General features: G+C 47.8%; 10 protein-coding genes across 10 annotated transcripts; 5 read left to right on the plus strand and 5 right to left on the minus strand.

The window, feature by feature from the left end:
- Nucleotides 1-19: 19 nt before the first annotated feature.
- On the minus strand, nucleotides 20-1,903 carry DEU56DRAFT_954381 (uncharacterized protein; the record flags this gene model as incomplete). Its single annotated transcript, XM_041359208.1, has 3 exons — nucleotides 20-429; nucleotides 553-649; nucleotides 701-1,903. Coding segments are annotated over 3 exons (1,647 nt in total), but the record flags the coding sequence as incomplete, so codon positions are not given.
- A 2,601-nt stretch (nucleotides 1,904-4,504) lies between these two features.
- On the minus strand, nucleotides 4,505-5,303 carry DEU56DRAFT_740387 (uncharacterized protein; the record flags this gene model as incomplete). Its single annotated transcript, XM_041348805.1, has 3 exons — nucleotides 4,505-4,738; nucleotides 4,790-4,986; nucleotides 5,039-5,303. The coding sequence occupies 3 exons, from the start codon at nucleotides 5,301-5,303 to the stop codon at nucleotides 4,505-4,507; spliced, it is 696 nt and encodes a 231-aa protein (XP_041206446.1).
- Nucleotides 5,304-6,698: 1,395 nt separating this feature from the next.
- Nucleotides 6,699-9,675, minus strand: DEU56DRAFT_954442 (uncharacterized protein; the record flags this gene model as incomplete). The annotated part of the gene is made up of 6 exons (XM_041359209.1): nucleotides 9,163-9,675; nucleotides 8,140-9,102; nucleotides 7,619-7,819; nucleotides 7,248-7,563; nucleotides 6,810-7,198; nucleotides 6,699-6,758 (listed from the first exon to the last, which is right to left on the minus strand). Coding segments are annotated over exons 1-6 (2,280 nt in total), but the record flags the coding sequence as incomplete, so codon positions are not given.
- Nucleotides 9,676-10,320: 645 nt separating this feature from the next.
- Nucleotides 10,321-11,839, plus strand: DEU56DRAFT_740420 (Alpha/Beta hydrolase protein; the record flags this gene model as incomplete). The annotated part of the gene is made up of 10 exons (XM_041348807.1): nucleotides 10,321-10,356; nucleotides 10,416-10,452; nucleotides 10,509-10,580; nucleotides 10,639-10,799; nucleotides 10,867-10,994; nucleotides 11,066-11,100; nucleotides 11,153-11,223; nucleotides 11,279-11,344; nucleotides 11,398-11,719; nucleotides 11,769-11,839. The coding sequence occupies 10 exons, from the start codon at nucleotides 10,321-10,323 to the stop codon at nucleotides 11,837-11,839; spliced, it is 999 nt and encodes a 332-aa protein (XP_041206448.1).
- Nucleotides 11,840-12,054: 215 nt separating this feature from the next.
- Nucleotides 12,055-12,908, minus strand: DEU56DRAFT_757743 (DNA-binding protein; the record flags this gene model as incomplete). The annotated part of the gene is made up of 5 exons (XM_041350164.1): nucleotides 12,055-12,343; nucleotides 12,395-12,521; nucleotides 12,570-12,589; nucleotides 12,641-12,751; nucleotides 12,817-12,908. 5 exons carry the CDS (start codon nucleotides 12,906-12,908, stop codon nucleotides 12,055-12,057), a joined length of 639 nt encoding a protein of 212 aa, XP_041206449.1.
- Nucleotides 12,909-13,073: 165 nt separating this feature from the next.
- Nucleotides 13,074-15,946, plus strand: DEU56DRAFT_815012 (peptidase family M1-domain-containing protein). Its single transcript, XM_041353755.1, has 15 exons — nucleotides 13,074-13,290; nucleotides 13,342-13,402; nucleotides 13,461-13,606; nucleotides 13,662-13,741; nucleotides 13,803-13,822; nucleotides 13,879-14,010; nucleotides 14,071-14,228; nucleotides 14,282-14,375; nucleotides 14,422-14,452; nucleotides 14,497-14,575; nucleotides 14,624-14,886; nucleotides 14,937-15,106; nucleotides 15,161-15,335; nucleotides 15,390-15,727; nucleotides 15,780-15,946. The coding sequence occupies exons 1-15, from the start codon at nucleotides 13,136-13,138 to the stop codon at nucleotides 15,819-15,821; spliced, it is 1,944 nt and encodes a 647-aa protein (XP_041206450.1). The 5' UTR covers nucleotides 13,074-13,135; the 3' UTR covers nucleotides 15,822-15,946.
- Nucleotides 15,947-15,980: 34 nt separating this feature from the next.
- Nucleotides 15,981-17,598, plus strand: DEU56DRAFT_463590 (uncharacterized protein). Its single transcript, XM_041346343.1, has 5 exons — nucleotides 15,981-16,341; nucleotides 16,403-16,578; nucleotides 16,635-16,703; nucleotides 16,763-16,930; nucleotides 16,980-17,598. The coding sequence occupies exons 1-5, from the start codon at nucleotides 16,136-16,138 to the stop codon at nucleotides 17,213-17,215; spliced, it is 855 nt and encodes a 284-aa protein (XP_041206451.1). The 5' UTR covers nucleotides 15,981-16,135; the 3' UTR covers nucleotides 17,216-17,598.
- Nucleotides 17,599-17,607: 9 nt separating this feature from the next.
- On the plus strand, nucleotides 17,608-19,263 carry DEU56DRAFT_463721 (carbohydrate esterase family 16 protein). The gene is made up of 6 exons (XM_041346344.1): nucleotides 17,608-17,692; nucleotides 17,757-18,297; nucleotides 18,352-18,578; nucleotides 18,633-18,813; nucleotides 18,868-19,045; nucleotides 19,099-19,263. The coding sequence occupies exons 2-6, from the start codon at nucleotides 17,997-17,999 to the stop codon at nucleotides 19,202-19,204; spliced, it is 993 nt and encodes a 330-aa protein (XP_041206452.1). The 5' UTR covers nucleotides 17,608-17,692; nucleotides 17,757-17,996; the 3' UTR covers nucleotides 19,205-19,263.
- Nucleotides 19,264-19,555: 292 nt separating this feature from the next.
- Nucleotides 19,556-21,887, plus strand: DEU56DRAFT_889985 (cytochrome P450; the record flags this gene model as incomplete). The annotated part of the gene is made up of 12 exons (XM_041356272.1): nucleotides 19,556-19,751; nucleotides 19,803-19,948; nucleotides 20,003-20,175; nucleotides 20,231-20,294; nucleotides 20,347-20,431; nucleotides 20,481-20,705; nucleotides 20,761-20,774; nucleotides 20,824-21,052; nucleotides 21,099-21,144; nucleotides 21,193-21,318; nucleotides 21,370-21,516; nucleotides 21,574-21,887. 12 exons carry the CDS (start codon nucleotides 19,556-19,558, stop codon nucleotides 21,659-21,661), a joined length of 1,539 nt encoding a protein of 512 aa, XP_041206453.1. The 3' UTR covers nucleotides 21,662-21,887.
- A 4,611-nt stretch (nucleotides 21,888-26,498) lies between these two features.
- DEU56DRAFT_815030 (uncharacterized protein) lies at nucleotides 26,499-26,975 on the minus strand. Its single transcript, XM_041353756.1, has one exon. It carries the CDS (start codon nucleotides 26,930-26,932, stop codon nucleotides 26,669-26,671), a length of 264 nt encoding a protein of 87 aa, XP_041206454.1. The 5' UTR covers nucleotides 26,933-26,975; the 3' UTR covers nucleotides 26,499-26,668.
- Between the last annotated feature and the right edge of the window lie 418 nt (nucleotides 26,976-27,393).

Genomic DNA, 27,393 nt, shown 5'->3' on the forward strand with positions numbered 1-27,393 from the left:
CCTAAACTACTACAACTCTCCTAGATTAAATAATTGGAAAATCGAACGCACATATGTAAGTACAAACTTGTAAGAAACGTCCCTACGACGGACTCGGACGTGTGTCTGGCAATTTAATATTCACGAGACCAAGGAAGAATAGCGCTGAGGTACATGCCATACCAACAGCACCGATCCAGGCAGTCTTCAGCTGCGCAGTTTGGGCTGCAGTCTGGACGATGACAACGTATGCGGCCTTTCCCCTACTAATCTCGCTAGAATTGCAGAAGCATGTATCGTAAAGGCCGGAATACACGAAAGTACACGCCACCACCACCCAGATGGAGTTTGCAACGGCCAATGTTTTTCCCATCCATCGCAGGCAGTTCGATATTGCCCGAGCCCAAAGATACCGTGCAGGCTTCTGTTTGTTTGAATCGTCATCGGAGGCTTGCGGCGTCATGGCGACAGGGCTATACGAAATCGAGCAGTCATGGTTTGCCCAATGGGAGTAACTTGCGGGGCGAATATTAGAGAATGGTGGGTCAACCGATTGTTCTTCCTCTCGTATACTGTAGTGGGCGAGAATACTGGATATCAAGAGCATAAACCAAATGATGGTCGATAAGACTCCATAAATGAGGTAACTCATAGCTCGACACCCGATACGCTGTCTCAAGTTAGCTAACTCGACCGCATCGCGATACCGAAAGAAACGCACTGTAGTAGGCGTGAACCACGCCATCATAAACGCTGCTCCAACTGTTCCCCATTGTAATATAAGCGAAGCACACGAAGCGGCGAACATTCTTGTGAAAACACCAGGTGCCCAATGGTTGCGCTGTGGAACACGGGGGGTTTCCTCGGAGGACTTGAGTGGATAGTTGAGGGGGAGGGTTTCGAAGGACTCGGACTTTTGGGTCGGGATGGGAAAACTAACAGGGGTGCGGTTTTGAGCCTCCTTTGATGCCTCTTCCGCTTCAAACGCCAAGTAGATCCCATCAACTATAGATGCCCATCGGAGTGAACGTGAATAATTGAAAATCGGAGGGGTAAGGAGTTCGTCTGGAGATGAGACATCTTTCTCCTTGGCAATTATTGTTAAAGCTCTTCGGGTGGACGCAGTTGACGTTCCCATATGACCTGCTGCTGCGCGTGCATGTCGGTCGGCACGTCTATAAGCCTGTTGTAAGCGATCGAAATCGCATTTTGGGGAGAATTGCAGCCATCCGACGACTATTGGAATCAACCACAGCCACAGGGAACCAGTGGCGTCGCCGTCAGATTGATAATTTACAAGAAAATCTGCTGGTGAGTTGACTACACTTATGACATATGCGACAACGACCCAGACAATGGCGGTTGCAGACGCAATTGACCATGTGTGTGTGTAGTCCACAAATTCAGAGAACCATTGCAACCAGCGGTCGTTTTCAGGAGGGGAAACGAAGGAGTGGACACGAGTGAAATCGAGGCTCAGCGGGACTTGCTGAAGGTTACCCAAGATAGAGACTACGATACGTGAGTTGGGATAGCCCTCCAATTGGTCAAATTGGCGGTTGATCCAGGCAGAATCGAGGAGGGTGAGGAATAGAGAGTAACCAGCAAGTGCCGGTGACCCGATGGTCAATGCAGCAGACATGAAATTATCGAGCCTGTATCGTGCCCCAAAGGGGAGCTGCGAAATCAGTGCAAGGTTTGGTAGTAACCATGCACCAAGATCTTGCGAGAATAAGGACCACCGAAAAGGTTCCGGTCCGGTTCCACAGACGGAGGTGCACATCGCGTAGCTTATCGATGTTGCATCAGAAGCATTAGATACGGGATGTCCGTCGCCATTGAGTAGACCAGCTAGATTCTGGGTAGCGTTTGCATTTGCCACAATGTCAATCAGGCATTCAGTGAGGTTGAGTCCCGCTACTTTTCCGACAGCATACATCAGGAGTAGTAGGAGACGTAGCCTGAATAAATGAATGAGAAACTAGACCCCTGATGATCCACTTCACCATTGCACTTACATGTTTGAGAGGCTGAGTGCAAGCGAGTCCAATTCGGCTATGAAAGGTACTGTATGATTGTATGATTGTCTTCATGACATGAGCCTACAACATTGTATGATTGAATGAAAACGTCTCACCAAAAAGGGTGGTAAAAAGCTGATTGTCAAGAAACTTTTCAACTGCTTTATAAACGAATCACTCTGTTTGATGGCTTCCATGACAATGCGCAGAATTGAAACAACAAATGTAAAGACCCACCTCGCCAATCGCGAATCTGTCATGGAAGGTGCTCAGGCTGTTCAATTGACTTCTCTTGCTGTGTAATATGTCAATGACATGTTTTGGCAACCAGTTCGCCGTCGTATCCAGCCCGTAATTAACAGGCTGGTCACTTGCCCCGTTCCGTTTTAATAAAGACACAATATTGGGCAAGGATAAAATCTGTTGGTGGAACACAAATGAAACCCAAGACGACTGGGAAGCATTATGATTAACGTTTATGTCCGGGTGTCGCCGAGAAGATGTTTTCAGCCTGCGGTGATAATGCACAGTAAGCGAGAGTAAACGTCGGCTGGGAATAATTAATCAATGGCAGTGACTATCATTGGTGACTGGTACCGGTGACATGTTACGATTGCGAAGTAGATCAGCTCTGAGTATTGTGCACGTACGAAATTGAACCTACTTTGACGCGACAATGTATACTTTGAGGCTTGGAGACTTCGGCCGGATACGCTGAATTGCTATAACAATTTGGCAACGTCGGTACTTGCCAGTAGTCAATCATGTAGTGATAAGTAAGTGTCCCCCCCTAAACTGCCTTACATTAAATAAATAATTCAAGAAATCAAACACAAGTACGCACCCCACCTCAATGAGATCCAGAGCAGATTGTAAGACGCAAACTTGTGACTGAATCGAGGAATGTCACTAATGAGCCAGTCGCTATAGGGTGAACCAACCTCGATGCCAAAAAGCACCACAGATTTCTCATCTGGGCGTTCGTGAAGTAGGGCCTTCACTTCTGGCGTTAACATGGAGAAGAGTCCTTTCGCGATAGTAGCAACGAGAAGGGGCCCTAGGGTCAATGGCGGGGATGGTGTTTCCGAGGCTTTTCCTTCTAGAGGATTTCACTTCGAAGAGGAGGAACAAAAATGGGCCCACCTTTGGGGTTCTATTCTGTGACGACCACAGGGATCTCCAGCACCTTGAGTAGTATTTGTATGTGAGTAAAAAACACGATACGGTCGATATGTGTATGGTAGCGATCTTGAGCATCTTATTGATCGTAACACAAGCTCATCAATGCTGAATGTGACATTTTCTGATTCATATCAGCGAACGACATGACAGTCGATTTCCGCGATCCAGAGCGCATTCAGAATCAAGCGTGCTGAAACGTGTTTGCATGTCGCAGTCTCCTCTGGCACAAGCTTCGCAACTGCAGGCATAGTGACGCAGATATAAAGCTATTCAGAGGTTTGTGGTAATAATATGCATCAGGCAAAACAAAAGAATACTCACATACAGTACTAGTGTACTTTGACAAATTGACACGAACGACGCATTCGCGAATTCGGCGAACACCGGCTTCAAGCAATCCTTACATAATTTTAAATTTAATTTGAAGATGCTCCTAGAGTGACGTCATGGGTGACAGAAAATCACACACTTCACTGCATCACCCAGTTCTTTTTTACAGGGCCATCTGCCCACAAGATCCTTTTGACAATGACAGAACGCCAGAGTTTAGGGAGCTTGAACAAGAAGGAACCACTGCCTTTTCTTCTTTCGAGGTTTGACACGGGAGACTAGGACGATCACTGGCTGGTTTGAAGGAGGCATGTGACTGCAAAATTGTGTTGGAATAGCTGAGCGCTGAACGTTGTGTGAATATGTCGCTTGGATATCGTTCCTCAACTTATAGCTGACCAGTTTGTTTCGGTTGACGAATAAAGCAAGTAAGGTCGGGCACTGTTCCGTGATGTTTCCATAATCACTCCCGAGAAAGTCAGAGCCCTGAGTGTGCCCCATAATACTGTCGAAATGCTGGAGGTGTTGATATGCGAGCCCATCCGAGTCCGTACCTTTTCGTAATATTCTTTATATTCCATGCCTCTGTCGATTTCGAGAGCATCTCATTGCATGACTTGTGTGCAGTTTCTCTACCATCAAAAAAGTGGAATATGAAGTGAAAGAGTGCTGTTTGCAAACGAGTACAACTCATCACTGTGAACAAAGGAACTTATCACGGAAGCAAATGTACCGGCCCTCAGAGGACTCGTACAATGTGATTTGGCAGCCACTGTATGTGTTATCGATGAAATACCGATACAAGGAAAGTGAACGCGAGTTATTTAAACTTGTAATGTCGGGACTAAAATATGTCGCAACTTTGTGCCATTCATGATCTAATGATGCATGCTTTGTTCTCCCTATCGTGCAGGGTATAAACAACAGTATGGGTCTACTTTGCGATTGATTGGCGCCCGAAAGAGTGATACTAAATAGGAAGGCGCACATTATTAAAGGGAAAGACCGAGGAGGGACAAGAGGTCTGTGAGACCTAAAGAAGCGATGACCGCGAGGACAGGGGCAAGGAGAGGAGAAAGGGAAGCAACGATGCCACCGACGAGCGTGACAACGATCTTGAGGATGAAGGTGACGTCGCAGCCGAGGTCAGCGAGCATGGGGAGAACTTCTGTACGGACGTCACCAACGACGACCTTGAGAACGGCACCGAGAGCAGTGAAGAGAATCTAAAAGTGGAGGCTTAGCAAAAACAACTGGGTCGTATTCGAAATACTTACGCAGAGGTCACCAGCAATGAGTGTTGCAAGTTCGGCGACAGTCATCAAGACGGTGCCCTCAACAGGCGCAAGGATGACGGAGGGGTCTTGGCCAATGAGTGCCTGGAGTTGAGAGACAGCACTGGTGAGTTGAGTTTTGATTTGAGCGACGACAGGTGATATGGCAGCAACGGTGGCATTTTCTGCGTTGATGTAGGCTAGGGAGACAATAAGATATGCTGCAGTCAATGCCTAGCAATGATGTCTTACCGAGCTGCTCAGTCAAGGGCTGGATCTGGGTGAAGATGCCAGTGAAGACAACAGCAACCGAGGGGGTAGGAATTCCAACTGCGGTCTCGCCCTGGGTCTCCCGACCGATGCCAGGGACACCAAGCTCCCTGTGAAGACCAGAGACTTCAGACTTGACAGAGGGAACAGTGGGGACGGAGACGCCGGGGAGGGTGATGGGAGCAGCATTGGTGAAGGTACTCAACACGGCCGTGAGGAGAACTGTAAATGTAGTAAAAGAGCGCATTTTTGTAAAGATCGTGGGGTGTCTGGTGAGACGACAGGTATGTTTCGAACGCGTTCGCGGAAAAGAAAGATGACAAGAAGTCGATAGAGGTTTGTCTGAGCACACGGTGAACTTTATAGCACGCCCTCCTTGGGATATAGCTCGTCATCTGTGAATTTTCCTGCCTCTCAAAATGTTCTGAAACGCGATTAAGATTTGCATCACATAGCAGAAGATAGCATCGCATATGTCAGAAGCACATCATTACCTACTTTGGATAGAGGACGGTACTTTTCGTCGGCGGGCCACTCACGAGGTGGAGCAAAAGCTCATTTCTGTCACATGTCACTGCTACGCGCTCCACAACTGATTCTTCAGAAATTGCATGCAATGATTCCTGAGGAAGTGTCTGACCTCCCTGGATGTGTAGACGTCGGCTCCTATGCACACTACACGTACCCCGGTCACCGATAGTGGATGATCTTGGGATGGTCAGTGGAAATTTTCACATACATGCTTGCTTTGCCCATCTTGCGCCACCATGGGCAATGCGGGTGTGAGTCACAGTATTGAGTGCAGTGGAGTATGCAGAAGACGGTGAGATTTCCGGGAGCAAACAAAACTTCACCGCGATCAAATCCGCGGGGACCCCGGCAAGTGGCAACCTCTAAAAAATCCAAAGCCTACGAAAAAAAGTGATTGAGAGTCTCCGCTTTAGGGCTCGGGGAATTAGGGATCCCGCTCTGGTTGACCGGCTAATTAGCACGACCAATTGTGAAGGCCTAAATGACGAGTGTAAATGACAGCAAATTCACTCAAATTCACCCATAGCTCTTTGACGCTGATTTGCGCTGATTTGCAGGTGAATTTGGTCTAATTGACCGTAATATACAACGAAGCTGCTTATTTCCATTCCTCCCACTCATCATCCATCGGTGTCGAGGACGAAGTCCTGGCCACCACCTTTGGCGTCGACGGACCTCCACGAGCAGCCATTGGCTGTACAGGGTGGTCTGACAGAATATCGAGGAGGTACGTGGATGATATGTCAATGTCTTTACCCACATTGAACTCCGTGCTTTTCACACCAGCTAAACCCACATGGTCCGCGCTATCACGCCAATCCCCATCTTCATCATCCGAGTCTGAACATATACCTTGATGTTCGCTGGTCAAGCTCGAAATGGCGTCCACGGTCACGATAGGTGGTCGAATAGGTGGCGGGACGACAGGTGGTGTCTCAGGTTTACCGTGGATGGTTGCATACATATCTCGCCATTTGACGGAAGGAGCGACTGTTGGTTCTTCGCTCACGTCGGCTTGCCAGCGGTGCCACTGACGAATCTGTATATGTTCTTTTAATGTTGAGATGTCTTGGCTGCTCCGAGTGGGGCTGTTAAGCCATGTGATTGTTGAAACTGTCCTCTCGTCAGCCATCGACACTGGTACGACGGAGTATAACTTGATTGCAAGGGCCTGGACATAAGAGTGAGTCAAATGAAAAAAAAAAAATTGAACAAATGTTACCCCAAGGACTCGCGCGTTTTCGTCCTTTTGAACAGCCAACCACCAGTCTCGAACATTCTCGTGCTTGCGAATCTTACGGTTGAAAGGATCCACTCCTTTGTGATACTCCTTGAGCTCGACCTTCAATGCCTGCAGAGCCTCTCGTGGAGTCAATCCAGCGAAGCGGGGATTTCTCTCTTTCATAAGCTTCGCGGCAGCTTGATCTGACCTTACCCCATCATAAACATCACCATACTCGTGCTTGAGCATGAGCTGAAGGCTCGTGCCAACTCTCTTCATGATTGAATCTTCGGGGGACACAATACTGTATGCCCCATTTGCTTTCGTCAAATGGATGGGAGGCAGGTCAAGAGGATTGATATTCTTGTAGATCTGTGCAGTTCGGTGTTCTTCAGAGCATCAGTTTTGTGACGACACTGCAACGAGTTGTCCACCTACCTGGGTGCAAGAAAAATGCCGTGATATATGGATCATTTGGTGCGTCGTTGATCATCTGATTGAACCGCGCATTTGTAATCGCGCGAATGGCCAATTTGGTCTCTTCACGCAGTCGAATTGTATTGCCTCGAAGGAGTTGTTCCATTTGTGCGACAATGGCAAGCCAGTACAGATAGACGTCTGCGCATGTTGTATGCGCAGATTCCAGACACTGAATTGCCTTCGCGTATGGTCCCGTAATTGCTACAAGCTTGGCTAAGGCAACTTGAAACATTAGCGAATCTGTGGTGTTCGCCTCGAATAAATGATTTCGTCCCTGCGCAGATGTTTGCGAGTTGTTACTTGGATCAAAACGGTACATAGTATCTTACCTTCACGTCAATCCCCAGACTCGGATTGCTAACTATGGCTTGCATTGCAGGCAAACAGCGTTGCAGTGAGGCCGCAGACCAATGAATGTTTGCGAATCGAGTTTTGCTGATTTTCTCTAGGCCCCGGCCAATTTTAAGAACACCACGATGATAGTTGAAGTGCTCCATTGCATAGCCTGACTTGTCCATGAAAGCCAAAATCTTTCTAAGATGGTCAGAGACCTGCAGGTAGGGTCCGAGTCATTAGCCTGAATCTTGACGAGTACAAGTATCACTCACCTCTTCAAATTCGGGCAGCTGACATATTTGCTTGGAGCACAGTGATAGTAAATGACATGCATCCTGGAGGTTTAAGATATAAGGCCACTTTGCCGACAAATCTCTGCGGCAGTTTTTCGTGTTTCCAGTGTCATCTGACGATGAGCCGGAGAAGTTATAGGGCCCGAATTCGGCAATGACCTATCGCAACATTAAGGTGAGCTTTACATTTGTGCACCGAGCGGGGTACAAATTGGACTTACACCCTCCAACAACTCTCCAATATATTTGGCTGTATGACTGAGCATCGAGGCGTCGTCGAGCTCAAGCAGAAGGGTTCGCCTGTCAGCAGTGGTGACATGAACAGTGTAGAATGATTTGGGCTTCCGGATTTTTCCACCATCAAACGTAATGGTGAGATCACGTTGTGTTTTCAGATAGTCGAAAATCATTTTTGTTATTCTTGCAGATTCGTTTGGAATTAGTGTATCGGCAAGAGTCGTTGCAGAGGCAGGCTTGTAGTTGGCATTCAGAATGCTACAAAAAGCCTTGAATTCATCCGAATCAATGATGTGTGGTGGGATTCCCGTACACGTCACAAGTAGCATGAGTGCTTGGTCACCTTTCTCCTTTAGTGCTTTATGACCTTCGGTAACATACTTCTTGTTGAATGACGCAACCTGTTTTGAACTTGAAACGACCTGCAGCTCCATCCTTGGTTTCTTCATCGGCCGGTCTTCCACCTCCAATAGCATGACGTCATTCGAATCCGAGTCCGACTTTGACCCTGCTTCTAGGACCACACCTTTTCCCTTCCCTCGTACAGCTTTGGAAGCCATGTAATCCCTAGCTTCTTTGCGCCACTCCCTCGCCATACTCGGACACTCATTGGCAGCATGCTTCATGATTCGTTGCCGAGCTCTTGGCCATGACCAGGTGATGTTACAGCCACGGCTGGCAATGCACCGAACAAGTTTTTCCCCGGTGGGATCACTTGCTAAATGGCAAGGCTTCGAAACCTTGCGAAGCAGTGGATGCATCTTTGCTCCACCTTTTCGACTGTCCTCGTCTTCGCCAGCACTGATATACCGGTCATCATCGAAGGTTGCCAATATATGGCTATCGAGCTTCTGAACCTTGGGCTTTCGTTTCCCGGGTATCTGAGTATGATTGACTTTGATTGGCTTTTGTTTTGTAGAACTCGAGTCCGAGACAAGGACTGGCAACTTTATAGTACGCCATCAGTAAGTCTATTTTATTGGACGGAAAAATAAGATTTAACTCACAGCTTTTCCCGCGGCAAGAATGAGGCCTCGCGCAGCTTCGAGAGTGTCGTCAACCCATTTCTCCAGGATAACATCACCCGGAAATCTCTTTGTCCATGTTTCAAAAACGTGGACTATGGCCTCCATCTCTGGGCCTCGTTCAACAAGTTTCAGGCCATCAACTCGACTGCCCAACCTGACTTCTAGCTCTCGATTGACGGCAGCAGCCTCGCCAATGTCCGCAGCCCATTCAGCATCTGGGCTGAAGTTCGAGAATTTATACTTCGACTCCTTGGGAATAGGTATGTCTGCTGGCAATGCTGCAAGACAGAGTCGTAGTTCAGCTAGTTGATCCTTGAGATGTTGTTGCATTTAGCTTTGTGATGGGGAGGACAATACTTTTACAATATTTCTGCGACTCGAACTTCACAATTCTTCGGATTCTCGGTGATTGTCCGAATCGGCAACCAAATCTACTTATATATTTTGACTATGACGAGCCAGGGTGTTCAGAAATTAAGCTTTTTACACTGTTCCAGCCGAAACCAGCCGAACTGAACCAGACCCAAATTCACCCAAATTGACACCCCGTTTTCGAGGGTCTGAAATTCACCCTGTCATTCACGGTAAATTAGCAAGGCAAATTAGCTGGGCAAATCAGCCCACCCCAAATTCCCCGAGCCCTACTCCGCTTGCGCTTCAAGGTGCTGGGCTGTCGCAAAAAAAATGAATGTGATTGGTGAATGTTTATTAGGAAGCGTACATGGAGTGAAGACTAGTGAAGACCGCTCTGGCAACTGATGTTATCAGACTCTCGGGACTGTCATCCAGAACTTCCGATCATCTATCAGATCTTCAAATCTGCTCGAGGAAACCAGGACTTGATTAGGTTAAAGTACTATGCAGAAGACTGAAGCATGCAGGAGTACCAGTGTCAGACACATGAATCTGTGGCCTTCGTGAGGCACGAACCGTGGAGGGGAACTTGTCAGAGGGCTCAAACGGTGCCCTTGACCATTCAGGGAGTGTGCATCTAGAGTCCGAATCTGCATGCAGGGCCTGCGCAGGCCTATGCGTAACCGCATACTATGTAGAGTATAAGCTCTTAGCAAACAGTCACAAACATCTTGCAATACATGTTGTGGCGCTCGTCACTGCGGGCCACGACAACTCGCACATATGCCGTCGCTACCATCATTAGAGGCTTTTGCCAAGGTGCTTCTATATCTTTTCACGATAGTCAGCAACCCTTGACTATTAGACATTGTTCACAGGGTACCTTCGCTACCGTGGCTGGTGTTACAACGCTAGGTCCAGCGCCTCCTAATGGATGATGTGTTCGACTGACCTTTCTATCTTATTATTAGGCTGTGGGCTACTATACTACGGACAAAATTATCTCATTTACCCATCCGCATTCCCCCCGGGCTCTCGTACAGGTCTGTATTGCCATTCACTTCGCGCTGCACGTCAGCCTAACTGACCAAACTTTAAAAGAGGTCCAAGTGCCAACGGATTTTGGGCTTGAATATCAGGATTTGCCCCTTGTCACTGAAGATGGGCTCACTTTGCGGTGTTACCTTCTCACGCAACGGACAGAGATAAGCAACAACCAAGCTGCACACATCGAGTACGCAGACCATCAGACGCATGAAGAGGTACGTCTCACTACTCCGATACTTTGCGTCTATTCATTCACTTCTCTATTTATTCGCCTTATCTAAGTTTGCATCCACTCGACCAACAGTGGTGATGTTCCATGGCAATGGCGGAAACCATGGTCATAGGATACCCCTTGCAAAAGTATTCTACGTAAAGATGCGATGCAATGTACTCATGCTCTCATACCGCGGGTGCGCCCTCTTTCTTTCGCAATACAGTCTACCTTGCCGTCCGGGAATTCCTTGCTCATCCGTGCCAACAGATATGGTCATTCTGAGGGTTCCCCATCAGAAACAGGTAAGACACCGTATCTGCAGTAATCTACTCTCCTTGCTCACTGCAATTCTAGGCATACGTATAGATGCGCAAACGGCGCTCAACTATCTCAACTCGCATCCATACCTGCAGAATACTCCCGTTGTAAATATTTTCGATGCCCCTTCCAAGGATTGAACTAATTTGCTTCTGTATCGAGATTCTCTATGGCCAATCTATAGGCGGTGCTGTCGCTATCGACCTTGCAAGTCGAAATCCATCAAAGGTTATTATGTTCCAATTTCGCTTTCATGCTTATGATATTCTAAGACTCTGCAGATTGCGGCGTTAATCCTGGAGAATACGTTTACGACCCTCCCACGTCTCGTACCTAAAGCTCTTCCTCTTCTTGGCCCTCTTTCATTCCTCTGCCATCAAAAATGGGACTCAGCTTCGAAAATACCATTGATTCCTCGGTCAACACCAATTTTGATGCTGAGCGGCGTTCGGGACGAAGTTGTTCCACGCGAGCACATGCAAGAGTTATGGCAGATTATTTCGCGGCGCCAGGGTGCCAAATTGGGCACTGGAAACAAGTCAGACGTGACGGAAGTCGGTAATGGGAAGTCGAAATTCATTGAATTTGAAGGAGGATATCACAGTACGTCATTTTGGTTCTCTGAGATACGGAGTTTAATGATGGCCTGTAGATGATACGTGTGTCCAGCACGGGTATTGGACTGCGGTCGCTGACTTTGTGGCAAATTTGAGTCGGCTTTAGAAGCCCCTTGACGTAGAGCATACTCGTTCTATATATGAACCATACGAAACAGCATCATGATCATATCTTGGCGTTGGACAGTTTTTTTCTGCTTCCTTTCCCTTTTTTCATACATTCCTTCACAAACATGCACACCCACTATTACATATCATTACACCATCCGGAAAGTGACTAGTTTTCATAGCGATCATCGATGTAGCAGGGAAAACAAACGTCTAAATAATCGTTTCATCTTCGTAACGATACGCAACCATCGCTTCTATTCGGTGTACATCGGTGCTGAAGCTTCTCAATTTCACTTGCTGACTCTTGCTTGCTTCAATCGCCAGGGGATCAGTGTCGACCCACTCATCTGCAGGCACGTCAGCGGAGTCATGCGTATATGCAAGGATATTGAAGACAGTCGGCTTGTCAATAATTGGGAGGAAGGTGACGGTTGATACGATTTGTTTGAGGATGTAGCGAATCTCGGCTTGAATCTCTGATTCGGGTTTCACAGGTGGACTTGTACAGCAGGGTCAACCAACTGAGTGCCATAAACAGTGGCAAACCTACGGTTCGGCAGAATCAGCTGGCTGTTCAACGAGGTTGACATCGAACACCCATCGCTCAAGCGGTAGTCGGGTATCTTTTGATATGATCGCGAGTACGAGCTGCGTTACCGACCCGGTAAGTAGCCACTCTGAAGTACAATTTTAGTCAGGGTATAAGGAATCGCTGCGTCACCTACTATTGAGTTGCTTCAGTATCCTTCAGTCAAAGTAAGCAAGTGTATGAAAATCGACATGAGATGAGATGCACCTGTCGAGGTAGTTTTCTAGTGCCAAGTCCTGTGTAACGAGGACAGTTTGCCCATACTTTTTTACCATGTGGAAGTCATCGGATGGGTATACTCCGCGTTGAAAGAGAATACTGTTTCAGGCCATGAAATCGTGAGTTTGGTGGCTTTGGTTGAACAGTGGCTCGTAATAACGCACGTGTTGGCTGCATACTTGAAAAACTCTGTGACGAGATTCGTAGAACCTTTCAGAGTGATGGCCTGGCGAGTTGGCGCTTGAGATGTTGCCATGTTGCAGGTTGAACAACTTGAGAAACTAAGTAGCTGCCAAAAGATTGATGGACAAACGCGAGCGCATGTTTTGTGACGCGATCAGATCACGTGGAGGTGTTTATTTCTAAAGCTCTTGCCAAACAAACGCGGTGACCATGTATATATTTGTAATTTTCGGTGGACAGCATTTGAAATCCTCTTTCTTCATCAAATCGCCATTTGCAAAACATCGGATTATTCACAACATGGACGAAGCAGATCCGACATCTCAATCTAATTATATACAGATCGCTACGAAGCACATCATCTTTAACTGGACGATTGATTTTGACAACAAGGTCATCACAGGCACTGCAACACATGATCTGATTGCAAAAACTGATGAAGTCTCAGAGGTAATGTGAGAATCGTTGTTTACATATTAATTTGCATGGTTTTTGAGCTGTCTCAGCTTCGACACCTCGCATCTGCATATCGAGGGAGTCAAAATCGATGGGGATGAGGTCCAAGACGTGCGCTCTGCGTCTTCTAACTGTCTGATGTGCTTTCCTGAGCCTGGATCATCTATAGTTCAGACTCGGCCCCAAGCATGAAGTCATGGGATCTGCGTTGCATATCCCTCTTCCTCGAACTGTGAGCGCCGGGTCGAGTATCTCAGTCGAGATCACATACAGGACGACTGCGAATGGTACAGCCTTACAGTTCCTTGAAAAAGAGTAGGCTTCTACTTGCCACATGTACAAGATCGCTCTATCGTTCACCCTCATTCAGGCAGACCCAAGGGAAAATGTTCCCGTTCTTGTTCAGTCAGTGCCAACCCATTTACGCGCGAGACCTCGCTCCTGTGCAAGGTGAGTCGCCTCGATCATCTGATTTTGCGACATGGACAAAAGCTTATCATGGACGGACAAGACACTCCGTCCGTGAAGCTGGTGGGTGTTCTTCACCGATTAACTCGAGGCTTGTCGTGCTGATTGCGAACTATCAGACGTACAGCGCCAGCGTCCGTTCTGTACTCCCTGTACTTCTATCTGCGATACGGGTTTCTCCGCCATCAGATGGTCCAGTTCATGATGGCAAGATCATCGGCAAGGATGAAGTTGTATATACGTACGACCAGGCATGTCCAATCAGTCTACTCATCGCTTTCCTGCTTCTTAACAAATATTGGCATTTCTAGCCTACCCCGATTCCGTCATACCTTCTCGCGATCGCCGCAGGCAATGTGCAGTACCGGCCGTTTCAGGTTCCTGAAGGAAAACAATGGAAGTCTGGAGTTTGGTCTGAGCCTGAGCTTATGGACAGTTCGTTTTGGGAGTTCAGTCGAGATACCACCAGGTGAATGGGCTTGAACTTCAGCACCACCGTAATGCGAGTTAATTGTATGCCAGTTTTCTAGCGGCTGCGGAGGATCTTGCCGGGCCATACCGATTTGGGGTTTTTGACCTCCTTGTTCTTCCGCCGTCCTTTCCTTATGGTGGCATGGTCAGTTACGCGTTATTCTATACAACCATCTACTCATTGCCACCAGGAAAATCCGTGCCTGAGCTTTGTGACACCGAGTGAGCATATAACATGTTTGTATCAGAATGCTGACCCCTTTCAGCCCTTCTTGCCGGAGACAGGTCTCTGACAGACGTGGTGATCCATGAACTTACGCATTCATGGTTTGGGAATGGTGTTACGTTGGTTTTCCCTGGCTTTCTTTTGTAAATTCGCTGAGGGTATTCTAGGCATGCTCACGCTTCTCACTTTTGGCTTAACGAAGGCTGGACAACTTATATCGAACGTGTGCTACTGGAGATCATACACTCACCTGCACACCGAGGCCTTTCCTCTGTGATCGGATACAAAGCATTGCTGGACGCCCTTGCACTCTTCGAAGACAAACCAAAATACCAAAAGTTGGTTATCGACTTTGATTATGGGGAGGATCCGGATTCTGCGTACAGTCGGGTGCCTTACGATAAAGGTGCAAATTTTATCTTGCATATTGGTACGTTTTATTCTCTTCATGTATTTGTCCGTTGAACTGTATCGTTTCAGAGCGTACGCTCGGTGGCCTTGACGTCTTTCTGCCCTACGTCAAGGACTACGTCACTACTTATATGGGCCACAGCATCACCACAGAGACATGGAAGAATCACCTCTATGCCTACTTCCAGAAGAATGGCGGTGAGGCACAAATCAAAGCATTGGACAGCATTGACTGGGACGTAAGACTGAACAACTTATAGCTGGAGAAATAAACCGCTGAAATTGACCGACAGGCGTGGCTTCATCAAAGTGGATTGGACTTACCTGTCAAGATGGAATATGATATGACTCTGGCGAATCCTGCAAACGCGCTTGCCGACCGGTGGTATGAATCACGTCACACTTCGGACATTTCAAAGCTAGATTTCAAGGCTTCTGATTTGGATAACCTGGACGCCAACCAAAGAGGTGCGCGCCAACAAGCTTTCAATGATTGTATCAGTCGGATAAGTGAGATTGCAGCTGTCTTCCTCGAGCGATTGGAGAGTTACGATGAATCTCTTCCTGCGGCTCACCTTTTCCATTTCGACGAACTATACAGCTTCTCAAATACCTCCAGTGCCGAAATTCGATTCAGATTTTATACCTTGGTACTCAAGTCCGAGGCAGCGAAGCATTTCGTTCAAGGTGCAGCAGATTGGGTTGTTGGGGCGGATGACACTGGCGTCATCAAAGGCCGCATGAAGTTTTGCAGACCTGTGTTTAGAGCGGTGTTCAAGGTCGACCCCGACCGCGCTATATCAACGTTCAAGCAGGCTCGGACACAGTTTCATCCCATTGCGCAGAGTCTCATTGCGCAGGTACGCATTCTACTAAGTCTGTCCGAAGATATCCTTATCTTCAATCCATCAGGACCTTGGGCTGGACCTGGCTGGGCTGAGAGTTTGTGGATAAAAAAAGGGCTGTACCTGAGCATGTTACTTACTGTATGGTTTCGGTGCGATCACAATCGAATCTTGGGTACCTACTATGTATACTAGTTGTATGTTGAGCAGCGGGAGACAACTGCCTAAATTTGGTTTGCTTGGACCTGAGGTCCGAGCGCTGAGCCAAGCGATCGAGCGGGGTCAGCGGTGGGCCTGAATGGCCAAGGCTAAGTGTCAAAATTAGCCGAGTGGGGTAGGAACGGCCGGGTCCACACAACGTACCCGAACAACAACCTCTCAGTTGCCAATCACCTCTATTTTCTCATTCCTTCGACAGCGTTCATGAGATTCACCGGCTTGAGATATGACCTCTCTTATGAATGGTTTGGTGTCTCGACTCCTTTCGACCCAGCCTGTAGGCTTGTTACATCTCCTTTCTTTTCTCCTCTGAGTCTCGGCGCATTTCGTCTGCTGTTTGCTGTTTATTCGCTCGTTACAACAATCACTGTGCTCGTTTTTGAGTCTGTTCGTTACCATGATGGTGGTAGGTAAGTACCAGACTTAGGGTGGTCCAATAATTGATCTGATTGGCTGGTCCTGCTACCACAGCTTTTTTTCTTACTTCACCGATCTCAGTTACATTGGCCTTGTCGCATACTTCTGGGCATCTAGCATTCAAACCATAACATTTGTGCTGCGGGGACAGAAGGCGTACCCTTTGCAATCATGGCCACGGATCCTACAGCTCTTGCACGTCCTCCTGTACACCACTATCATCATATTTCGTGAGTCTTAATGCCTAACTTTCTCAGTTTATCAAAGTTTGAACATTTTCTCGCAGCAATCATCGTGACTGTTGTTTTTTGGGCTCTACTCGCTTCTCCGTCAACGTTTAGTACCCAGTACTCAGGTATGAGCGGTGTTTATTCATATCGGTTGCTATTGTTGCTCATGAAAGGCAATTCTTAGCTTGGTCCAATGTATCTCAACATGCCATGAATAGCGGCTTCGCTCTATTTGAGATACTCTTGACAAATGCTGGCCCAAGTCCATGGAGCCACATCATACCATGCTTATTACTTTTTGCGTGTTACCTCGGTATTGCGTATATAACCCATGCAACGCAAGGATTCTACAGTACGTTCATGTTTACATGGACTATAACAGCGCTGACGCCTATCATTAGCTTACAGTTTCCTTGATCCATCAGTCCAGCACGAACTTTTAGCCGCTTACATCATCGGCATGGGTGTTGGTTACTGCATTCTCTTCGCGATCGTGAAGGGTATCTGCACATTGCGGTGCCGTTTTGTCTCGTATTACGGTTTGGACTCTTCTGAACAAGCACAATCTGGAGCTCTAGATGAGTGGGAACACGTTGATGTCGAACAGCCGAAGGAGTCGACTGGATCTGAGGCTTAAGTATCAAAGCCCTCTTTGTTTATTGTTATCTTCATGGTGACCGAATTGGTTTCATTAGCTACTGATCTCTCTGATAATGGACTTCCCTGGAACATCATGTCCGTCCTTACACCACCATGTTGGTTATGTATCATTATGCGATTGGTCTTTTTTTGGCTTTCGCACATAGATGCTCCCTTGGCCCGTCATGAACTAGGCGCTGGCGGTACCGACGTATCACGAGCTCAATTCGCTCAGTATGATCGACTCACAAACACGTACTATAACCATGATTGGTATACTCTGGACGCTGACTGTTCTAGAGTCCTCATTTTGCTCAGCACGGAAGGCGTCTAACCAAGATTCCGCGTTCTCACTTATCAAATCATGGTCGCACGCAAGGCATGCGCCATATTTCAGGCGCCAATAATAAACAATCAGGCGAGCGGCTCGAAGATACATGCTTGACGTGTGACTTGCACGCGTGAGCTCTCACAGGTTCGGGTTAATTTCAAAGCACTGTGATGTTGACGGTCATTCCCTCTTGAACGTGAAATTTTAGCTCTGCCTTGATTCTTTTTGTCACGAGCATCGATCGATTAGCACGAAGGGATCCCGAAGGTGAAGTATATTGTTGCCCTCGGAGCGGAATATGACCCTCGTGATCTCATCAACCCGCTCGTGAGCGGGCCGTTGTGACGGTAAGTAGGTGTGCGCGGTCTCCGTTCGTCAGGATTATTGCAATGACCCTGTGATACGATCCGCTAATCGGATATTTCTCGCAATATAAGATGACGATCTTATGGACTCGACAAGTCAGTTCTTCTGCTCCACGATGTTCCTACAAGGTGTAAAGCTTGCATTTGCATTGTTGGCACTCGGTACGCCATCCTGGGCGGTTGGTGTCACGCCTGGTCAGATCAAAAACTTCGTCACTTTTGGTGACTCCTACACTGATTCCTCTTACTATCCCACTGCTGATGGAGGCTATGCCTGGCCGACATGGGCGGCGATGTATGGTGACTTGAATCTCTATGGCTTCGCTCGTTCCGGGGCAACATGCTCGAACCTGCTTACCTACCGGCCCTTCCCTCCGATCATGGGTGAGTACGCTCAAATAGTTTGTGAATGTCGTCCTGATCGCAGTGACCGCCCAGGTTGGCAACTCCCTGCTTACCTGAATGAGACGAAAAATGGCACGCTAGAATTAGACCCAAAGGAGACGATGTACACCATCTGGATTGGAACCAACGATCTGGGTGCCAACGCGCTGATCACCGGAAGTAATGCCCCCTCCACGTCAATTGTCCAGGTCAGGCAATGCGCCATCGATGTCCTGAAGACCTTGTACGAGAGCGGTGCTAGGAACTTCATCATGCAGAACGTGAGTGTATGAACATTGGGCCACTGTGGCCTTAAGCTCACCTCGCACATACAGATCCTTCCCCTTGACCTGACAATCCTGTACTCTAATTACTCGTACCCCAGCAGGTACTGGGACCTGGAACGCAACACAACCGAATGGAACGTGTATATGAAGGAGCTGGTACGCGCAGGGAATGAAATAACATCCCTCATGCTCGACGCGCTTGTGCCCACGCTCCCTGGTGCCCATATTGGTCAGTCAAGTTTAGAAATTGATTCGAGGAAGCAGCTGACGCATTTTATCGTAGCATCCTTTGACTCCTACGCGCTTTTTACCGACATGTACAACAACCCTCAGAACTACTTTAATGGCACTGCACCATATAACGTAACGGGCTGCATAAATTCATGTGTGTATACCACGAACAGCACGGCAGCACCAACCTGTACAGTCGCCAATGGGACCGACCGTGACAGCTTCCTGTGGTAGGTCCCAAGATCAGTCCCAAATAGCGATCTAGAGCTCACTTGTTGCTTAGGTACGACGAACTTCATCCATCGCAGCAGTCCGACAGAATCGTTGCTAGAGAGATAACCGCTGTGATGAAAGGAGAGCAGAACCAGTGGACGACGTGGCTGAGTTAAGTCGGTCGCATTTGCAGAGTCTTCAAGGGTAGTAGATCATGCTTCAGAACAACCGGGACACCGGGATATTTTGATATTGCCTTTAATTCTACTTGGCCATCAATTTGACGATTCTTCATCACGAGCGAAGACAAATCCATGGCTTATTCATGGCGTTCCAGATGTCCCAAAGTTTTGCGGAGTTCGGCATCTCAGCAATGCCCCAAATAGACTCGAAGGCGTCATCTGCCAGAACACAAGACCAGGACTTTATCAAGAAGCGCTCATTGGCAGATAAAAGGAGGAGAGCCTACCCAGTACACCAAGCACCAGTTACGAAGCTTCGTAGGGACGACAGCTGACTGCCCCGCTATGGCTCTAAGTACTTTGGACTGGCTTGTGTACCCGTCGTTCATCCTCATCCTGGGGGTAATAGGGCATCGCTTGCGTCAGAGTAGATCCCAGTCGCTACCACCTGGCCCACCGCCAAAACCATTGATAGGAAATTATCTCGATGTCCCAAAGGCGGAGCCATGGAGAAAATTCTCGCAATGGAGCAAGCTATATGGTATGTCCTAAAGTGCCGTACCCTTGGAGGTGTGTTCAATAGTGCAAACAGGCGACCTTGTATACGTGAACGTCCTCGGGAACAAACTTCTCATCCTGAACGACATGGAAAGTATGCGTGAGCTTCTTGAGAAGAGATCACAGAAGTATTCCGATAGAGCATCATTTTTGATGGCCAATTACATGGGAATCGAGAACGTGAGCACATGCAGCAGAGCGCTTCATATTTGAACACAAACCGATATCGGGCAGAATCTGTCATTCGCTCCCTATGGTCCAGATTGGAGGCAAGGACGGAAGCTCATACATGGAACCGTTAACCAGGAAGCGGTTCAGAAGTATCATTCGCTGCAGGAAGATGTGGCCGCCAGATTTTTGAGAAATTTGGTGGAAAACCCTTCAGGGGTTATGAAGCATCTGCACATGTAAGGCCAGCTGCGCATCACCCCCATGGTGTCTTCCTCACTTGGCATTATTAAGGGCCTCGGCTCATATCATCGCGTCGATCACCTATGGGTTTTCCATCGACACCCCGAGCAACGTGGTGAGTGAACCTTGTGTCATCGACTCTAATCCTTTCGAACCAGGATTCGTAGTACTTCGACGAATTTGCCGAAACGGAACGAATCGTACTGAAAAGTGTGGTTCCGGGGGCCTATCTTGTTGATATGATTCCTCAACGTAAGTCAGTCGATCACTTTGGCAAACAACTAAGCTGAAGGTGATGTAGTATGGTATCTGCCGTCCTGGGTCCCATTCAACAGCATACGGCGAACAGCAGAGACGGGGCGGCAGCGGGTGTCCGACATCGTGCACCGTCCAATAGAGCAGGTAGAACAGGATATGAAACAAGGAGCATCTTCGGCTTCGTTTGTTTCAGATCATTTAAGGAACGGCGGGAGCGATGAAGCGATAAGACAGCTGCTGCCTTGGGTAGCATGGTCGATATACGAAGGTACGTTTTTACCCCATTGACTGAAATCAAGGATGAAATCGTTATCGAACGCAAGCTGGAAATGACACAGTGAATATTCTACACCTCCGGGATATGGATCTATCTGACCGTACAAAAGACAGCTGGAACCATGTTGGTCTTCATGCATGCGATGGCGTGCTTCCCGGAGGTCCAAGCCCGTATGCGTGAGGAGATACATAGAGTCGTAGGGACTGACCGTCTGCCAACTTTTGTTGACCGCGGACGGTTGCCGTATATTAATGCGGCAATTAAGGAGGTGTACCGCTGGAATCCCAACTCGCCTTTGGGTGCGCCAAGGAAATTACAGGATGCGGATGTCTATAGAGGTGTTTTCAATCATGAACGGCGAGGAATACTTCTTAACCTCTTGAGCAGGGTACTACATACCGAAAGGCACCATTGTTATGCCTAATGTCTGGTGAGTATGGAAAGTGCACCCACGGAATGTACTTATCCTGCAATACAGGTTGCTCAGTCGGGACCAGGATAGTGGCATAGATCCAGAGGCATTTTCGCCAGAACGCTTTCTTGAGACGCACGTACAGAAAACGGCGATTGATCCTTACAGTTATGCGTTTGGTTTTGGCAGGAGGTAATCGTGCGTTACAACACCTAATGAAACTTGCTGAGCATCCCCGTCCAGGATGTGCCCAGGACGTTTTTTAGCAGACAATTCCGTGTTCATGCTTGTAACCAGTATGTTGGCGACCGTGCGAATTTCGAAACCCAAGGATAGCTATGGCGTGGAAAAACTGTTTGATCCTCCGTATATACCCGCAGGTCTTGCCAGGTGCGTTTAACCAACAGTACTTGAACAGGAGGGGCACTCACGTATTTGCTGAACAAGTTTTCCTTATCCATTCGAAGTCGACATCGAACCGGTGTCGGACAAAGCAGTGGCTGTCGTGAAAGGCATAGCGACGAGTATCAATTGAATGTTCGTGTATGTGTGGGTTGGCCAGGGGAGCACGAAGGCTCTGGTGCATTCTCTATGAGAAGGTATCGCTGCGTTTCACCTGTTTATCGATTGAGTCATCAACATGCATTTTATCGCATTTTATCAATATTCATCCTAACAGCGATACGAATGTTATATACATTTTTTAGCTCAAGAGATCTCGCCAAGTCCCACCTCACTTTCGTGAACGCACATCTTGCAGCATTTTTTATGAAATGGCAGAGAGGCGAAATTTTCGCTTCCACGTGGCGAGCTATTCGGGCTCCTAAGCTAGTCGTTGGTATCGATTAGACTGACGGGCTTAATGTGAATACCCCACATATTGGAGACTCCGAAACGAAATGTTGGGCAATTTGAAACTGATGCATCACTCTACCTTCATGCGCGGTGTCGACAAGTGACAAGTAGTGACGGGGCATTCGAGGTGCGTCAACAAAAACTCCTGCATAGTGTTTTAGGCAAGTCCTAGTTATTGGACAAATTTTCTCCTGAATCAGGCGATGTAAGATCCGATTCATGTTACACACGCCCCTCGCTGACTCTTCGTAGTTATAGATCTCGCTTACTGCATTCCTCCATTACGTGTCCCTGCAGGAAATGCCATCAGTCATCGATGGATCAAGCAGATATGACAGAAAGGCTGGGTGCGTCCATTATGCATCATATGCTTAGAGTTCATTAGGGTGTCTGCTGAATGAGGTCTATAGCGACTGTATTGGCACCACCGACTTCAGGAAGACGTAACGGGGCATCACACCCCCGTGACTCCCATCGTAAAGCGGAAACTCTGTCTTAATTTTGTTGGCTGATATCCGGATGACTGTTGATTATTATCATGCCGCATTTGTTGTAGGTTCGACCACTACGGACTCTTACACTGATGATAGACTGAACGATATGCAGGGCGATTTGTATTGCTGAAACAATTATCATTGTCAAGTGTTTCTTCCAATATTGAATTGTTATTTTCCACGTAGGTCCCCTGCACTACCTCCCAAACCTATACATTGGTAGCCCAAGTACATGTCTCGCTTGGCCATGTGTGTAATCCCTACACGTAAATCCCGAACCGATCACAATGGCCAGGCTGGAAATCCGAGTGTAATTGGTACATTGTGAAATGCCGTTTACGGTAAGCGAAAGCAGAAATGCCACTGACTGTAGCTCACTCAGGCGCACAGCCACACGTATATAGCCTACCACACCGGTGAGTCATGGGGTTAAGTAAATCCTAGATGAGAATTACTTACACCACCGTCACCTTGGCGGTCGTAAAATTTCTCGCATTCCATGCCTGAGCAGCAATCTGCAGTTGTGGCGCAAAGGTTGGGACAGTCACTGTCAGCCCTGAGAACCATAGACGCTGCAAAAGTAGCAAATTGAACAACGAGAATGAAGGAGAGATGCATTGATATAGGATCTCAAAAGAAAATATGACGGGGAGAGGTAGGATGACAGCTACTTGCTTTGATGTCCTGAGTAATGTTCTGTGCTGACCTTGTCCGCCTTAAATACCCATTTAAACAGATGTGACTTGCTTTGTGCCCGACAACCCACCGGTGCCTCAAGAACCCAGCACCACCCCGCCGTTGGATACGGCCTACGTTAGGTGACACGTAATCAGGCGTGACACGAGGATCCTGGGCCCGCGCCTACGCACCATCATAGCCCCTCAGTGGATATCACTGAAAGCCTGGATACTGGGCTTTTTTCGCGCATGGCATATCCACCTTACTAGTGGGTTATCGAGGAACAAGGTGTCAACGCATCCTCTCGGAGAAGTGTTCCAATTCTCAAGCACACGCCGGGTCACTACATTGAGGACTTGTCATGCATCAAAGTTACGTACCTGATCTCTGGCAGTTTTCATTTTTATTACGCAGGCAAGGCGAACAAATTGAGACCTCCGCGCGTCTGCCCTGAATCGATCGAGATCAGGCGCATGTTTGCGGGCCTGCGGTTCGTGCGGTAAGTCGCATTCTCATCGCATTGGCAGAACTCACTTTAATCATCAAGCTCAAGTATGAGCTGGCTCCTGAAACACGAAGCCATTATTTGATCACACGAGATACGCAGAAATCGCAGCCCTTCACCGTAGAATGCAAATGAATTTGATGCTGAGTTCTCTTTGAAGTGTGTGCTACCTCCTACACATAAGCATGGATACACGAGCTGACCTGATACTACCCCTCTCTTATATATTTGTGCACAGTCAATACACTGTTGCATACGCGATTTTCGCCAGCCAGTGTGGGGCTTCCAGGAGACGATGCGACTGAGATCAGCGTTATCGGCGAACATTGAATATATAATGAAGCTATCGAAGAGGCTGCCCCGATTCATCGGCATGCCTGCTGTATGCTCACTAGTAATACTGCCCTTGAAACATTAACATCATCCACACAGGGACAATAAATAGATGTCGTCGTAGGACCTCGCTCTCTGGATCAGACCAACGAAGCGCGATTCGCAGAATTCTGAATGAATCTCACCTTCGAAAGCCATACTTTTAAATCCGGGTGATGAACGTCAGTGGCGTTTGGGCGCCATGTCGATTTTTCATTGATTGCACCCTAACTTCTTATTCAGATTTCATTCACTGTGCTTCAAGAAACTGGACCTTTCAACTGAGGCCCTCGCACATGCCACCAGTACTGTCAGGGAAGACGTATGGGTATAAACTTCTATCTCGGCTGGATTAGGTGAGAGCAGCTGCAACGTACGAGACCGGTCCTAATTGACAATGTAAGTACTGCGGGACGGCGCAACGGGGCTAAAAGACGGTGTGCGTCTAACTAGAGAAAGGACTCAATGAGTCCCCAGTGGAGTATAGGGGACTGGGGAAAGGGCAAAAAGGGCTGTAGCGAACGTTGTTATACGCGGAGTTACTAAATATGGTAAGTACGTCGAAGGTAGTGAGCGTGAGTCCAAATAAAAAAGAGAAAACTATCTATGTTGACGGGCTGATTTCCAACGGGGCATTACAGCCCCATATGTTCAATTGCGGAAATTCTGGCTTTATTTTGCTGGCTGATCTGCGGATTCGGATATATTACAACGGAAACAATGCGTCGTAAGTGCTTCAGTCACTTGTTATGTATTCAAGTGTTTGAGCTGTTCCTCTATTCCAAGGTCTTCATCGCTTGAGCAGCAGTGAAATTTGTTCAAAATCAAGCGCTCTGCAACAAATATCAACCACACTGCACCAATCGAAAGCAGAAATGCCACTCACTGGCTCGCACAGCCACACATATATCGCCTACCACGCCGGTGAGTCATGGGGTTAAATTCTAGATGAGAACTACTTACACCACCGTTACTTGGGCGGTCGTATACTTGCAGGCATTCATAGCCCGTGCAGCAATCTGCAGTTGTGGCGCATGTGGTGGGACAGGAACTGTCAGCCCTGAGAACCATAGACGCTGCAAATGCAGCAAATTGAACGGCGAAAATGAAGGAGAGATGCATTATTTGTGAAATGTGATATAGGATCTCGAAAGAAAATGTGACGGGGAAAGGTAGGATGGCAGCCACTTGCTTTTATATCCTGAGTAGTGCTCTGTGCAGAACTTGTCCACCTTAAATACCCCTGTGAACAGGTGTGACTTGCTTTGTCCTCGACAACCCTGAACGCCTGGATACTGGACTTGTTCGCACATGGCACATCCGCCGTTATGCTTACTAGTGGGTTATCGAGGAACAAGGTGTTAGCGCATCCCTGGATGAATACATCTCTCGGATAAGTGGTCTAATTCTTGAGCACACGCTCGGTCACTCCGTCGAGGACTTGCCATGTTGTTGACATGCATCAAAGTTACGTACCCGATCTCTGGAAGTTTTTCGTTGTCTGTTACACAGGCAAGGCGAACAACTTGAGACCTTCGCGCGTTGAGTTCTCTTGGCTGTCACTTTACACATAAGAAAGCTCTTTGAAGTGTGCGCTACCTCCCACACATTAGTATAGATTCACGAGTTAACTTGATACCGGCCTTCTCCTATATATCTGTGCACAGTTAATATACCGTTGCATACGCGACTTTCGCAAGCAAATGTGGGGCGTTCAGGAGACGACGCAACCGAGATCGGCGTTGTCAGCAAACATTGGATATATGGTAAAGCTATCGAAGAGGCTGCCACGGGTCGTCAGCGTGCCAGCTGTATGCTCGTTAATACCGCCTTTGAAATATTAATATTTTAATGGACAACTTCACTCATGAACAACATCCGCACAGTCTCACCTTCGAAACCCATACTTTGAAACCCGAGTGATAAACGTCAGCCTTTAATTAGAGGTGACCAGCAGCCTAGGAGTCTCTTACATTAGCTCATAAGATTTGAACAACGAAGCATCACTTCTGATTCAGATTTCATTACACTGGGCTTCCAGGAACTGGACCTTTCAACTGAGGCCCTCGCACATGCCACCAGTACCGTCAGGGAAGATGCATGGGCAGAAGCTACTATCTTGGCTGGCCAGGCAGGGTTGGGTGAGAGAAGCTGCAACGTACGAGACCAGCCCTAATTAGAAATGTAAGTACTGCAGGAACGACGCAACGGTGCATCACACCCCCGTATGTTCCATTGCGGAAATTTGTTTTGGCTGATCTACGGATGGCTGTTGATTATTATCATCCTGCGTTCCTGCGTTTGTTGTAGGTTCGATCACCACGGACTCCTTCACTGAGGATAGGCTGAACGATTTATATGCAGGGCGATATGTATCGCTGCAACGATTATTATTGACAAGTGTTTCTTCCAATATTGAATTGTTGTTTTCCATGTAGGTCTCCTGCACCACCTCCCGAACCTATCACCTCAGGCAGGACTTTTCGGTGCCTATAAAGGGTCTATCAGACCCGATTTCTACGTTTAAACCTATCTGCAAGAACCACCCTCCCTCCCTCTAATAATTTACATATACCTCCCACACGGACTCAGGGGGCGTGTCAGCCGCTCGGCTCCATTTGGTCGGAGCTCAATTATGTCACCTGTGATTCTCACTGGTACCTTCTTCCTCCCGAGTGCCGCCCCTCCCGCCCATCCTGCCCCCAGCGTCTTTCGCACACCCCGTGATAGCTGACACATTAGCCCCAACGCCGTCAGCCACAATCACCGTACCACCACCACGATCACGACCTTCTACAACAACAGCCTGCATCATGGACGTCGGTAATTCAGCTGGGGGTAGGGACTGTGAGGATGAGGCCATCGTAGTTACCGGTAATACCATTGAAGGAAGAGATAACATTATTTTGTAAGAGCGGCGGGCGGGCAAAAAAAACACCAGGGGCGGGATGGGCGGGATGAAGCATGGCAGCGAGAACCACAGCTGACATAATTAAACTCCGACCGCATTGAGCCGAGCGGCTGACACTCCCCCAGAGTGGACCTATACTTTACCCCCGGAGAGGTGCCCCAGAATATCCATTTCCCGGACGTTCTCGTGAATTTACTGATTTGGCAACTGCAATCCTTTCGGGGTTTGGCTGACATGCGCCATTGTTCAGTCCGACTGTGAGAGGCTTTTATATTACAACGAGGAGGGAAACAATGCGTCGTAAGTGTTTTTTTTTTTCAGTCACATGTTATGTATTCAAGTGTTTGAGCTGTTCCTCTATTCCAAGGTCTTCATCGCTTGAGCAGCAGTGAAATTAAGCGCTCTACAACGAAATATCAACCACACTGCATCAATTGAAATTTAAAGCAGAT

The sequence above is a fragment of the Suillus clintonianus genome, assembly GCF_016758775.1.
Source record: "Suillus clintonianus strain FC179 chromosome Unknown DEU56scaffold_57, whole genome shotgun sequence".
NCBI lineage: Eukaryota > Fungi > Basidiomycota > Agaricomycetes > Boletales > Suillaceae > Suillus > Suillus clintonianus.